Source organism: Dendrobium catenatum, unplaced genomic scaffold (assembly GCF_001605985.2).
Source record: "Dendrobium catenatum unplaced genomic scaffold, ASM160598v2 fragScaff_scaffold_421, whole genome shotgun sequence".
Lineage (NCBI taxonomy): Eukaryota > Viridiplantae > Streptophyta > Magnoliopsida > Asparagales > Orchidaceae > Dendrobium > Dendrobium catenatum.
Genome location: NW_021318883.1, coordinates 945,184 through 960,440, shown reverse-complemented (window position 1 = coordinate 960,440; position 15,257 = coordinate 945,184). Strand labels below are relative to the sequence as shown.

The 15,257-nt window shown below is 35.8% G+C and overlaps 2 protein-coding genes across 2 annotated transcripts in view; both read left to right on the top strand.

Moving 5' to 3' along the window:
* Positions 1-3,246: 3,246 nt before the first annotated feature.
* Positions 3,247-5,061, top strand: LOC110110531 (60S ribosomal protein L7a-1; the record flags this gene model as incomplete). The annotated part of the gene is given in 4 exon segments (XM_020842057.2): positions 3,247-3,416; positions 4,037-4,165; positions 4,441-4,533; positions 4,614-5,061. Coding segments are annotated over 4 exon segments (507 nt in total). The 3' UTR covers positions 4,746-5,061.
* Positions 5,062-9,365: 4,304 nt separating this feature from the next.
* The window catches only part of LOC110110434 (la protein 1), a 12,879-nt gene continuing 6,987 nt past the window's right edge, over positions 9,366-15,257 (top strand). Inside the window, exons 1-3 of the mRNA XM_020841923.2 lie at positions 9,366-9,539; positions 9,628-9,706; positions 9,809-9,958. Of these exons, the coding sequence (XP_020697582.1) occupies positions 9,492-9,539; positions 9,628-9,706; positions 9,809-9,958 (277 nt within the window). The 5' untranslated portion in view covers positions 9,366-9,491. The remainder of the gene's footprint in view (positions 9,540-9,627; positions 9,707-9,808; positions 9,959-15,257) is intronic.

The window sequence follows — 15,257 nt, the reverse complement described above, 5'->3', positions numbered from 1 at the left end:
CCCCGGTACTCTCCATAACCTCCCATTCCTCGAAGATGAGGTGCTCCCCAAGTGTCCCGGTCCTCCCTCCGACGTTGGTATCCGAATCCATCATCATATTCCCCTCTTCCCCTTTCAAAATCAGCACCTCAACACTGAAATTCAGCACCTCGACGTTGAAATTCTTCTCTTCTTCCGCCAAAATCTGCACTTTCATCATATTCATCTCTTCTACTTGCAAAATCAGCACTTTGACACTGAAATTCAGCACCTCGACGCTGAAATTCCTCTCTTCTTCCGCTAAAATCAGCACATCTTCGATCATTTCCCATGCTCATCTCCTCCCTAGAAAGTGGCTCTAGAGGTGGCATGTCGTCTTCTCCCTCAAGGATCTCTACATCCGGATTCCTCCTCCCCCTAAGCGGGTTCGGATTTCCTCCTACGCCGCGGTCTCCGGTAGTCTCTCTTGCTTCCGACGATGTCGGATTAGTCTTCATCTCAAGTAATTTCTTCATCATTTCTTCCATGGCCGTGAATTTTCCCTTCAACCTTTCATTGTTGGTGGTGATTTGATTTTGAAAATCAAAAAATCTTTCTTTCAAATCGATTTTCAATTGACCGACTTTGCCTTCCAAGACGTCCACCTTCTTTTCGGCCATCGTTCTTCTCACGGATCCCAAAATATCTTCTTTCGGAAACGATAAATTTGCTGAAATTTCAGAATTTCAGCCGCCGGTGGTCCCAAATCGATGCTCTGATACCAATTTGATAGGAAACACTTGTAGATCTTCTGAAAAATAGCGACAACATTGATTGGACTGCTGTCCACAGCAGGAAAACTCAGCAAATCTGCTGTTTACAGCAGTTTAACAGCATAATTCTAGAGGAAATTTGAAAGAACTCAAGCAAGATTTGTATTCCACTAGATAATGAATAAATTAGCAAGATACACTTGATCCTCAATTCGAGAGGAGGATCGATCTCTCCTAAATCTCTGGCAACGCCAAGAGCCCAAAGAAAACCTAGATCTAAGAGATCTCAAATTTTAGCCAAATTCAAGATGATCAAACCCTAGCAAAATCAACTATTTAATGCATACAAATCAAAAGGAATTCCCTAAACAGTCCCTACGTTCAAATTTCCCTCTCAAAACGCTCAAAAAAAATCCTAAACGGCTCTACGGGGGCGGACGGCCCGCTCGATCTCCGCATGATGCGGAGATCCCGTCTCAGTTGCGAACTGCCGGTCCCGTGCGGACCGGTCCAGTGGACCGGTCTAACACTTTAATCGAGTTGGGCCATAAGTAGCTTATCAAACGCTCGATTTACATACGTTAAGTTTTCGAGCAATTTGTTGATTATGAGGCTTACACCTCACCTCACAGGCAAAAAAATGTTTTAATATCCAATTGCAAAATTTTAAGCCTTCATTAGCACAACTGAAGTGAATACTTTAGAAAAGAAAAACATACATGAAACTGAGTTACTAAAGGTTAACTCGTTATAGACAATCAGATTATTTCTCTATGCCAGGACCATAGGAGAACTAAAAAAGTAATAAGCTTTGAGGAAATTAGTTTGTAACGTTGGAAGATTGTTGGGGTGAGATGAACTGGCTATAAGCTGAAAGGGATGAGTTTAGCTAAAGGGAAACAAACAGGTTGGGAGGGGGAACAATGACTAGGTGTGCAACAGTGATATAATATCCCCAACACCCCCTTCCCACACTATATTTGTGCTCAACAAGTGAATTTTCCCAAATTAAATTAAAAAAAAAAAAAGGCAAACTCATCCCTTCAAGGGGTAAGTTGGGTCCTTAAAATTTTGGCCGTTTGATTCTTTTTTGTCTATTATTATTATTTTGATCCTAATAAAAACATGTCCTCAATCATTTGTTGAAATCATTTGTTGATGAATGCATGCAAATGGCATGAGCATGATGAATCATTAATCCATTATTGACTGGCTCCCTAAAGAAAGATTCTAATCAATTCCTGATATTATTTTTTGCTATGTTACTGTTTCATCATGTGGTATGCATGCAGTTTTATACTCATGTGACATTGTTTAATTATTTCTGATATTAAATGCTGTGTCATGAAAGGATCCATGGCTTATCTGTTAGTGTTGCTCCAAGGTCATGGGTTCAAACCATCTACTTCGTAAGTTGATAGAGGTATTTCTCTAATTTCACGAATTTGAACCGCTCACCATTTCCCTCCCAAAAAAGCTATATGACTGTCAGTAGGGTTGTCAGGTGTTTGTTAGATCGACCCCTAGTGGGCTGGTCCAGCCGGCCCCCTCTAAGGTGCCGGTTCATGTTTTCAAGAAGAGGGGTGGCAACAAGAGGGAGAGAGAGAGAGAGATTTGGTGGGGTCCACTTGATTTCAAATTCAATTTTGGAGCCAAAGGAGGGGGTCGCAAGGGCCTTTTCTTGTGAAGGTGCCGGTAATATTCTCTAAGGTGCCGGTTCATGTTTTCTTTTTGTTTTAATTTTATGCCTTAAGTATGGGAGGGAGATTAGGGTTGGGGGATGCTGTGTTATTCTGTTCTTGTGAGGGTTCTTCTTGGTGTCCTGGGCTCTAGATTCATAGTCTAGAGATTGTGAGAGAACGATCCTCCTCTTGAATTGAGGATCAATTCTATCTTTTCTTGTTCTTGCATTTGGTTTGATTGCTATAATACAATCTACGTAGCCGACCCCACGTAGTGGGATAAAGGCTTGATGTTGTTGTTGTTGTTGTTGCTATAATACAATCTACTATTTTGGATTGTTTTCGTTGGAGAATATTACGATTTTCTCGCCGTTTTTATCAATATTATTAGGGTTTACTTGAAAGAACTCAAGTATTTCCTGTCAGTGTTCCACTGGTTCCTGTGCAGCTAAGGCAATACTAGATAGTTTAAGGGTTGAGAGAAACATCCCTCGTGTCATTGGAGCTTTTGTCATGAAAGTGAACTCATTTGTTTTTGCTCTTTGGTTTGCATTATTATGGTCACATATAAATTTTATGTTTATTATATTGTGAAAAAAGCTTCATATATATGAAATATGGAGCAGGTTTCCCGAATAATGAGGCCCATTCAATATCTCTCGAAGTGATATTAAATGTTATGAGACTGATTTTTTTTTATTTTTGTATTTCTTAATTGAATTTCTTTCTTGTTTTGCTTCAATGAGAGACGTTGATGTTCACTGTCAAGTCCACATGCTTTGTTTTGCCTCTTCGGAATTAGTTGCTTAATGGTATTGCATATTTCTATGCAGCAACAAATCTCTTTAAGATGCTTTTGAAGTATAGGCCTGAGGACAGAGCTACCAAGAAGGACCGACTTCTGAAACGGGCACAAGCTGAGACTGAAGGGAAGACCATTGAATCCAAGAAACCAATTGTTGTGAAATATGGGCTTAATCATGTTACTTACCTCATTGAGCAGGTTTAGAATCCCTTATTCTTTATATGTTGTATATCGTTCCTATATATGCTATATATTGGTGCTCTTTTGAAGCTTGATAATTGCTAGTTCAGTCAACTCTGTATAGTTCTTATTTTTACATTTTTACTATAAGATGGTGGTGAGGCCTGCAATGCTTTATGGTGCCGAATGTTGGTCATCAAAAGAGAAACATAATACTAAGTTAAGTGTGGCAGAGATGAGGATGCTCAGGTGGATGAGTGGCTTTACCCTTTGAGATAAGATACGAAATGAACATATACATGAACATGTTGGAGTAGCTCCACTAGAAGATACGTTTAGAGAGAGTCGTCTTAGATGGTTTGGTTACATAAAACGGCGGCCTTCCGATGACCCGGTTAGGAAAGTAGAGGTATTATATTTGACTTATGTTAAGAAAGGTAGAGGTATACCTAAAAAGACTTGGTTGAAAATATTAGAAATGACCGTTCTTTATTAGATTTAAATGAGAATTTGACTTTTAATAGGACACAATGGAGAAAAATGATTATGTAGCCGACCCCACGTAGTGGTATGAAGGCTTGATGTTGTTGTTGTTGTTATTGTACTATCCACACTTATTTTCCCTTCTTTTCTCACAGAACAAGGCGCAATTGGTGGTTATTGCTCATGATGTTGATCCGATAGAACTGGTTGTTTGGCTTCCAGCTTTGTGCAGGAAGATGGAGATACCTTACTGCATTGTGAAGGGAAAAGCTCGATTGGGAACAGTTAGTATTTATTTGCAATTTAACTTCCCATTAAAATATTGGATTATGGAAAATTAAGGCTTCGTTTGGGACGACTTTTTTGTTGCTTCTTAAAGCAACTTTTTAGTACAAAAAAGGCTTCGTTTGGAACGACTTTTTTGTTGCTTCTTAAAGCAGCCTTTTAGTAGAAAAATTAATTTTTTTTTACTAAAAGGCTGTTTTAAGAAGCAACAAAAAAGTCAGTCCCAAACGAAGCCTAAGTCTAATCTCCCATATTTCTGTTATGGATTCCATAGATTGTCCACAAGAAGACTGCTGCAGTGCTGTGCCTGACCACCGTGAAGAATGAAGATAAGCTCGAGTTTAGCAAAATATTAGAGGCTATTAAGGTGTGAAACAAGTCATTAAACAGTTTATAATTCAAACTTGAATGCTTATTCATTCATTAATTTCTAATTTTATTTCACAGGCCAACTTCAATGACAAGTTTGATGAGATCAGGAAGAAGTGGGGAGGCGGAATTATGGGTTCCAAGTCTCAGGCCAAAAGTAAGGCCAAGGAAAAGCTCCTGGCTAAAGAAGCTGCTCAGAGGATGAGCTAGCTTGTTTTTCGTCTTAGGAAATATGCGTATGGAGCTATTTTTGTACCCAGATCCTCCTTTTAGTAGATTTTGATGACCTTTGGTTGTGTAGACTTCTTGTTATGTGGACCGATTAAGTACGTGTCAAAATACATGTTTTATTTTGGGGCACAGTTGTCTTTATTTTTATTAAATCTTTATAATTTGATTTATTTTATGATTTGGTAGAGGACAATGGTTGCAATGTGAGTTAAGTTAGCTTGGGGGCCGATTTTAGCTCGACTTATTAGTGAGCTCATGAGTCATTATTAATGTCTATTAATTAAACTTTTGGATTGGATCAATGCTTTCATTTTGTGATTTGCATTTGTGCCATGGACTCAAAGCGGCTTGACCCCTTAGTAGTTGGAGCTTTTGAAGCTTGAATCTTTTTTTTATTTTCTTTTGGTTTGCCTTTCTTCGTTATACTTTGGTGCACTTATAGTTTGCATTCTATTTGTCTCCACACTCCACATGGTTTCTTTTGCCTCTCTCGAGTCCCAAATTGTTGGATTTGTGGATTCTCCACAAGCCAGCTCGTCATTATAGGCCTCGTGATGGGAAATTATTGGGTCAGGTCATCAGACGTTTTTGGAGCCCAATGAAAATGCGTCACATCACCTCCTCGGTACTGAGTAGTATCGAGCTCAATACTGTTTGGTACTCAGTACTTCACATTATCAAGCTCAGTACTGTGAATACAGAATGTAAGTTGTGTCCGGTGATTTGACCGAATAATTTTCCTCTAGTGAGGGGGTAAGACCGAGGATTGTATGCTGACATAGACAGGTGATTGGCGACTCTCACTAGTAAGTGATTGGTGATATTACCAAAGAGGTGTTGATCACCAACAAAATGTGACAAGGAAGAATATGCATGGTTCATCTCTAGGGATTTGTTTAAGATTTTCTTTTTCACAGCTTTATTTTTCACATGTTAACTATAAATTCATTTGATTATTTCTTTTTTTTTTTTTCAAAAATTTTGTGATGATTATTTTAATAGAAAATAGGTTAGAGTATGATAGTTATAAGAAGGATGTTGCTTATCTTGAAGAAAAGAAAGAAATAATTATAATAACCAAAATTATTTTTTAAAAAATAATTTGTCCTACGACCATATGCCTTTATCAAATGCTTTAATTCTCCAAATAGAGCCTAAAGGAAATCTTTTTTTTTTCCTATATCTATAGGATTGTGAGACGAGCTCAATTGAGTTTAATTTTTTTCTTAAATCCATTTTATTTCATAGATTTTGAATTTATAGCTAAGGTTTCATTTGGGATAATGTTATTACTGTTTTCTAAAACAACATTTTAATAAAAAAAAAAATTGTTCAAATTTTTTTGTATTAAAAAGTTGTTTTAGAATACAGTAAAACACTATCCCTGACGAAGCCTAAATGAGGAACTCAATAACACTTACATTATTTTAACTCTTTTGCTTGCCGTTTGCAGTTAAGTAGACAATGGATTAAGTAGTTGGATAAATTCAAAAAAAAAAAAAAAAGTTGAATAAATATTCCAACCCTTCCCAAAGTTACCCATAAACACTAACATATTTTAGAACCCATTCAACGCTAAAAAAGCAAACCAATAAAGGGTTGAAATATCATTAAGACTTTAATCATAATATAATACTAGAGTCATGATTATTTTATGTTCAATTAAAAAGGTGCATATTCCAAAATACATGATATAAAATTTTCAAAAAATAAAAAAAAATTCAAAATATTCAGAATTTTGTTCTTTATAACACAAGGGCGGATCCACCACATGCTTGCCCACTCTCAATTTTTTTTTTTTTAATATTTAGAGGAGAAATTTTGAAATATTTTGAGTATTTTAGGCATTTTGCAAAAATTCAAATTCCATAACTCATAACATTAAAATGCCAATATTTGGCGCCTAGTATTGTAACAATGCTGAGGTACTCGAACACCCAATGATGAGGCGCTCAAACAGCAACATTATGGTCCCTTCGACCTCTGTTCCCACCGACTACCAACTATGGACCCTTAGACCATCATCATGCATCAACTACAGTCCATTATACCTTCGTCGCCCGGTGACTATAGTCCCTCTGACCTATGTTGCATGTCGACTACAGTCCCTCTGACCTTTGTCGTCAATAAACTATGATACCTCTGACCACCATCGACCGCTGACTATGGTCCCTTCGATTTAGATTGTTTGCCAACTACATTCCCTTCAACTATCATCGCTCACCAACTGTAGTCCCTCCGACTTCCATCGCTTATCGACTACAGTCCCTCCAACTCTTTCGCATGCCGATTACCGTCACTCCAACCTTCGTCGCCCGTCGACTATCAACTACGATCCCATAGGCCATCGTGGTCCAACTGACTGCAGTCCCTCCGACCTCCTTCTCTCAACAGTTATGGTCCTTACGACCTCCCTCGCATGCCTACTTTGACCCCTACTACCTTCGTTGCTTGCCGGCTATGAACCCTTTGATCTCTATCGCCTATAAATTATGGTTCCTCCGACCTCCTTCACCCGCCGAGTATCGTCCCTCCGACCTCCATCTCACGTCAATTACGATCCCATCGACCACTGTAGCCTGCCGACTACGGTCCCTCCGACCTCCGTTGCCTGCTGACTATGGCCCCTTTGACCTCCATTTCCCACAGACTACGGTTCCTCCGACCATTATCGCTCGCTGACCACGATCCCTCTGATCTCCACTGCCTGCCAATTACAGTCCCTTTGAGCACCGTCACCCGCTGACTATGATTCATAGGACCTTTATCGCCTGTGGACTACGGTCCCTCGGACCCTTTGACCTTCGTCGCGCGCTGACAGTCCCTATGACCTTTGTCACCCGCATGACTATGAACCCTCCGACCATCATCGCCCACCGAATAGGTCCCTTTAACCTCCATTACTCGCCGACTACATCACTACGAACCTTCCAACCTCTGTCGCATGCCAACTATGGTCTATTTGACCATCATCGCTCGCCAATTACAGTCCATCCGACCTTAATCGTCCGACTACAATCCCTCCAACCATCGTTGCCTACCGATTACTATCATTATGACCTCAGTCACCCGACTATGGTTCCTTTGGCCTCCGTCGCCTGCCGACTATCCCATTACAGACCTTTCGACCTCCATCGCATGCTGACTACGGTCTCTTTAACCATCATCACCCGCCAATTACAGTCCCTCTGACCTCATTCGTCCACCGACTACGGTCCCACTAACCTTTGCTTCTTGTCGACTACCCCCCTACGAACCTTTCGACCACCGTCGCATGCCAACTACGGTCCCGTTGACCATCATTGCTTGGCAACTACGGTCCCTTCACGGTACCTCCAACTATCATCGCCCGCTGACTACAGTCCCTCCGACCTCAGTCGCCTGACTATGGTCTCTCCAACCATCGTCTCTCTTCGACTACAGTCCCTCCAACCTCATCCCTCTGACCTTAGTCTCCCGACTACGATCCTATCAACAAAATGAACACCCTAATATTCTCTTATGAATAACTCTCATATCGTTGAATTCTTCCAACCCCAACTATGTAATATGCTTTATATTTTTTACATTAGGCTAACACTTTCCCTCGAGGAAGGACATCATTTATAATCAACAACAAATATTAATATATTCATTTCAATTGGGCAATGCCCTATGGTTTTTCTCTCCCTTTTTATGATTATTCACGTAAAAATTATGATGACTCTTATAACTTTTGCACCTTTCTCTTATTTGTGTGTTGTTGGATCTTTGTCTAAAAAATAGGACACTAAACTCTATATCTCTCTATTGTTGTGAATATTTTAGGATGCAACAAGCCTAATGAAATATTAATTAATTATCAGGTAAAATATATTAATAAATTAATTATAATTTAATTAGTGTAATCAAAATTCTTATGAATAAAATAAATATGATAAGATATCCTAATTATTTAAATACCTAAATTATAAAATAAATAATCAAATAATTTATTTGAAATTAATTAAATTTAATACTTTCATATTTTCTAGATTTAATCCTACTTAGTGTCCCTTCACTATCAGTTGGGAGAGATTATTATATGTAGAGTTCAGATGAAATAATTATCCAAATTTTTTTAAAAATACATAATAATTATATAATAAATACTTAAATTTATTTTTTACTATATATATTTATACCTTCACAAAATCAAAACAGTTCTCTTACCCGCGTAATAATTTCTCACCAATGGGACTCCATCCTCCACTTCGCAAGCGAAGCGATTATGCGGCCGCCGCACGCACGATCATTTGTAAATCACCATAATCGAAGCGGCTGCGGCGAGCAGTAAAGCGCTAACCATCAGCGCTTATTTGTTCTGTTTCCAATTTATTTGAATCCTTGACCTGCCTCTCCCTTCGATTATGTTCTGTATTTCTTAGAATAGAATATTCTAAAAAAGGTAACTGAAATAAATAAAAATTAATTTGATTCCAATAAAGAAATATTTTTTAACCAGATCGCGATAAATCGCAACGAGGACTTCATTAAAAAAGACATATTTTATTATGAGCTTATGGGTTACAAAAAAGTTTTTTTTTTTTTTTATATTTTAAATCTAGAATCGAAGGGCTCTTATGAGATCACGAGGTTCTTTATCAGAACTTCCAGGTTCGCAAGCGTGCTCATAAAACCCTAATTTTCCCTTCTTCTCAGAAATTTCAAAACCCTAATAACATCGTTTACCTTCGGTGGAAGACGATGGCGGTCACACTCGACGATGAGAAAACAAAGAACGTCATCCGCCAGGTAGAATGGATTTGTGTTCTTTCGCTTTTTTCACTTCTCTCTGTTATTTTGGGGGCCAAAGCCTGATTTTTGTGAACTTGTGTTGTAGGTTGAGTTTTATTTCAGCGACAGCAATCTGCCGCGGGACAAGTTCTTACGAACTACTGTTGAGGAAAGCGAGGATGGGTGTATCCTTAACGCCAAAATCCAATCTTTAGAATAACCATGAACTTGATTATTGCCATTTTAAGTTTTCATTTTGCGTGTTGTAACCTTGACCTTGGGTTAAGTGGTGAGCTTGGCTTTAATCTGCTCTTTTTCACGAATGAGAAAGCATCTGGATTTGGGTGAGTTGAAGCCGGAGGAGATTGCGGAGGAAACAGTGCTAGCCGTTGCAGAGGTCCTACGGAAATCTTCTTCCCTCAGAGTTTCAGAAGATGGTAGGTTTCTGTTTCAAGTTTTCATCTGCAAATTATATTAAGGTGTTACTTCTTTGCTATCTTTGTGATCTTGAACATGATTATTTTTTGTAAAGGTTTGATAATTTTCTTTTATTATAAGGTTTAATGTTCGTCACATAGCATAAATCATCTCATGCTTTTGTTTAGTGAATGAGAAATTATTGGGTGTTGAATATATACTTAAGCCATATGTGCGGAAGGTCAATGGTAATCAGACAGATGTATATCAATGTTTTTAATACATTTTCTTTTAAAGCAACTCGACCTGAAGCTAAAAGGTTTTTTTTTTATTAAACTAGAAGAGAAAGATAGAGCTTTAATTCCCAACATCAAAACATTTTGATTACTCTAGATTTCTTCAACTATGTTAGGAGGAGCACAAATTAATTTAACAAATGGATTATTTGAGATTTCTACAAAATAAGTTGGAAAAATCAAGGATAAAAAATCAACTATGTTTGATGATTTTGGAATTTCCACGATGAGTTTCCCCTTAAGCATACTTGAATCTACCTCTTTTATTTTCTCTTAAAAATTGAAACTCCTTTTAACTAGTGGTTGCTATATATTCACTTTATTCTCTTTTTTTTTCCTTTAGAAAGTATTTTTAGCTATATTTTTTACAAGCCTACAGTTTAGATGCATGCTTTTTTAGCGTAGGGTTTGTCGCCACTAGAAATGAAAGTGTTTAAAGGTTGTACACATATGATAAATTGAACCACATAAAAACAAAAGTCAGATGTGTGTAAAACTAAAATTAAAAGAGATATGAACATATCAAAATTTTCTAATGTGTATAAGACAAAAAAAAGAGAAGCCATTCTAAAAAAAAAAAAAAAAACGTGAGTACAACTTTGAAGGTGTTGTACATAGTTGTGTGTAGCATTCTAAACTCAATGTATATACTATGATGAATTATGTTCACTTTTGTTAAATTAATCTAGGAACCTAGCATAAATTTTAATGTTGAAGCGAATTTAAATGCTATGGACATGTTTGATGCCATGGACAAGGTCATACTTCTGAATGCCATTATTTCCATTGAGATTGAAGCATTTGATCTAAGCTCTGATTATTTCATCCTGTTGTATTTTGCTTTCCAAATAATAATGTTCCTTATTGGTTTAGTCCAAGGAAAATTAATTCAAAATATGATTTATGTTCAAAAGCTGATCTTAAGAATAATCAGATGAAAAAATCTCGTGAAGCAAAGTTTTAAAAGGGGGACATTAAGATATAATATCTGTTAATATTGAGATTTAATGTGGGTGATGTGGTAATTAGGTTATCAAATTTGTTTGACGTCATTATTGTGCTTGAACAAAACAAAAAATCAACATCTGTTGAGACCTCATTGGATAAAATGTACTGAAATGGATGGTGTGCTGAATATAATGACACAAGTTGGAATTCAACTATTGATGCATTCTCTTATCTTGTTAAGGAAGTTATTGGAGTAGAGAAAATTGTATTTTCAAAGAGAGTTACATATAACTTTATTCAAAAGGAGAACATGAATCGAATAAAGAATGGTGATTTGATATTTTGATATTATTTAAGAAAAGAAAAACACAAGATAATATGCTTGCATGGGATGCTTAAGTTGATGAGTTTGAGAGGTTGTTTACAATGCCTGTTCTGTGTTTTTAAGCCTGCACGAAGTTGTTTACATCTTCAAAAATAAGGAATTTGCTAATAAACTTTTGTACATAGCTGGGCAAAACTTTTTTTCATTGTTTTTCAAGGCTATACATGGTGAGTACAACACAAAATGAAGAAGATGATTCTAGCCTACTATAGACCGTTCTCTATAATACTTGTTTTTTGTTTTTAAGATTCTACACAATGATTTATAGTTCAAAAAATGAAATAGGTTGCTTATAAATTCATGTACACAATAGTTTACGGCTACCTTGTTCTGTGTTATGAAGGATGAACATAGCATTTTATGGAAAAAATAAAATTTTTCTCTAAAATTCCCATACATTGCTTTGTACAACTCTTGTTCTTTGTTTTCAAGGTTGTATATAGTTGCATTTAAAAAAGGTGAAATAGGCTATTGTATTGTGCTTCCAAGTCTGTACATAACATTATCCAACAGAAAAATAAAAGAAGTTGCTATGAAACTCCTATACACAGCTGCATGCAATTATTATTTTGTTTTTGAAAATATATTTAATTATGCAACAATACAAAAATTAAGCTAATTGTTAATAATATCGAATATCTAATGCTGTCTTTTTAAGGTTGTCCACAATTGTGTACAACACTAAATCTAAACATATATGCTAAAAGTACCTATATACAGTGGTGTATATTATTTATTTTAAGGATGTACATAACTATGTATAACACAAAAATGAAAGTAGTTTATCAATTTATGTACACAACTATGTTATATGTACATCCTTTGCTTTGTGTTTTTTAATTGTGCACCATTGTGTAAAACAAAATATAAAACAAGAAGAAGATGCTATAATACTCTTTTACACAGCTGTGTACAACACTTATTTTAATTGTTTTTATGGCTATGCACTACTGTGTACAACATAAAAATGATGTTTTGATGAAACACCTATATACAGCTGCGTATAAACCTTGTTTTGTTTTAAGGATGTAATGTACACTATTTATTTGAAGTTTTTCAAGGTTTTCAACAAATTTCTTCAACAAAATTGAAGAAGTTGATATAAAACTCTTGTACATAGCTATGTGTAATCTTTATTTTTTAATTTTTGAGTGTGAACACAACTATTTGTGACACCAAAAATAAAATAAGTTGCTAATAAACTACTATGCATGGATGTATACAACCCTTCTTTTGTGTTTTAAGAGTGTATATAACAATGCCAAAAATAAAATTCTTGTAGATGGCTGGGTCACCATCACTTCAAAATTTAATTAATATTCTTATTTTTTCTTAATGATTATGGTAGAAAAAGAAACTCCTACACATAACTTTGTTGTTGCAACAATAACACCTTCACACAGCATGGACCCATTGCTCATACATCAATAAATTTTCAACAATATTGATAGATGGATTATTTATATATAGATTTACTGTAAATGAATTAAGTGTTCAACAAACTACTTGAGGTTCGGCTCGATTAAAACTCGTTTGTCGTCGTTTAATTAAGTAATCAAACAAGTTTGAACATTTTCTTAATACTTGATGCTATAACAAATTAGCTTGACCGACTATGTATTCGGCTTGTTTATGTTCTTGAACAATATCGTCTGAAGCTCGTGAACATGCTCGACAAGAAGCTCGTTAGGAGCTTGATAAGAAGCTTGTTAGGAGCTTGATAAGAAGCTTGTTAGGAGCTCTATAAGAAGCTCGTTAGGAGCTTGATAAGAAGCTCGTTAAGAAGCTTGATTCTTGTTCAATACATAACTTGTATGAAAGTTTGCTGAATATTTGATATAAATATTGATTATTTCTCATTAAAAATGATGAACAACCTGATATAAATATTTTATGTTTATTATAATTTAAAATTATAATAATTGTTGATTAATAAATTATAAAATTTATTAATTATTATTATATATACTAATGAAAATACATCATAAATATCTATTAATTGATATTACATTATTATTTATATTTTAATTAAAACTATTTTTATTTAATGATGTTACCTAATTATACATTTATATTTTATACCTTTAATTCCTTGCCCTCGCCACTCACAAACGCAAATTGCAAATCTTAATCATTCTATTGTTCGCTTTCTCCATTACACTGTCCTGCCGTACCCTCGTGTTTCTCCTTACGCCGCTGACCCGCTTGTTTTGTAACTTGAAAACACTTACTATATATGTTCGTGAACACGCTCATTTGGTTGTTCAAAACAAATTGTTAGAAATGTTCATGAACATGTTTGTTAGTAGGCTCGATAAAGTTCGTTCGTTAAGCTAATGAGCATTTAGAAGTAGAGCTCATGAATTGCTTGATAAGACTCATTTGTTTAAAGCTTAATAAGCACGAAACAAATCGAAATTAAATATGAACCAAACAAAAACCGAACATGAACATCCATCAACTTAAACAAACCAAGCTTGAACATGAAGATGAAAGCGTGAATCGAGTTCAAACCGAACCAACATGAAAAAGTTGATAATAAATGAACTCAAACATGAACATGCACCTGTTCGGCTCAGTTCGTTTACAGCCCTCACATTAGATAAAAATTATTTCATCATATTTTATCCATAAGTTTCATAACAGTATAAAAAACTCCATGAAATCTTATAAACTTTAATTTAATTTCAGTAGGAAGTATCCAAGACAAAAGTTCATGGTCATTGAATAAAGGTGACGATCAGAGCATAAACCCTGAAAAATCTTGATTCAGTCGACGAATGGAGGTAGTGACAAAACAACTTATGTTATAGAGTTGAAAGTTTGTAGTTATCTAAAATTTAAACAGCAAGAGAGTGTTTTCTTCAATGTCTTTCAGGCTTGCCAAATATTCTTCAAACCCAAAACTGCTGCTCAACAGACGATTTCTTGTTTAGTTGCAACTGGAGAACGGAAATTCTTCAGCGTCACTGATTTATAGGTTCATACAATTTTGTTTTATATATGGACCCATGTCGCTGCTCCGGATAAAATCCCTCTTTTTTATTAAACTCCCTTATTTCTAATTTTGGGTGGGCATTTTTTGTGGTGGGTCAGTGTGTTAATCAATCTCGGGATTGTTGTTGAACTAACATTGGCTTCGCATTTAGAGCTACTGACATTGCTGCACCGAATAAATTCTTATCTAAAATATCTTTCTTGGAAGACTCCTTTTTATTCAACTTAGGCTTTGTTTGGGACGGTTTTTTTTTTTCTGCTTCTTAAAGCAGCTTTCTAGTAGAAAAAAATTAATTTTTGTACAATGTTTAAAATTTCGTAACCAGGTATTGAGGCGTTTTTCGTTTGTGAGGCGAAGCGTAAGCCTCAAAATCAAAAAATTGCGTAAACATAAAATGATAAATTTTGTATATACTAATGAATAAATAATATATAAAACATAAAAATGCACAATATATGAAGTGAAATCAAAATATCACAATAATAAGACAACATGAATACAACAATATATCGGTTTGGGGGGCGCTGCCCCTGGCGGGGTTCGACCTGCCCGGTCAGGTCGTGGGGTCAAGGGGCAGCAGCGCCCCTGCAGGGGTTTTTGGGGGCTGCGCCCCCTTAATTTTTTTTATTGTAAGAATAATTTTGAAGTTCTGCTTGTTTTTAAAGTTCGTAAATTGTTTGTATGGAAAGATA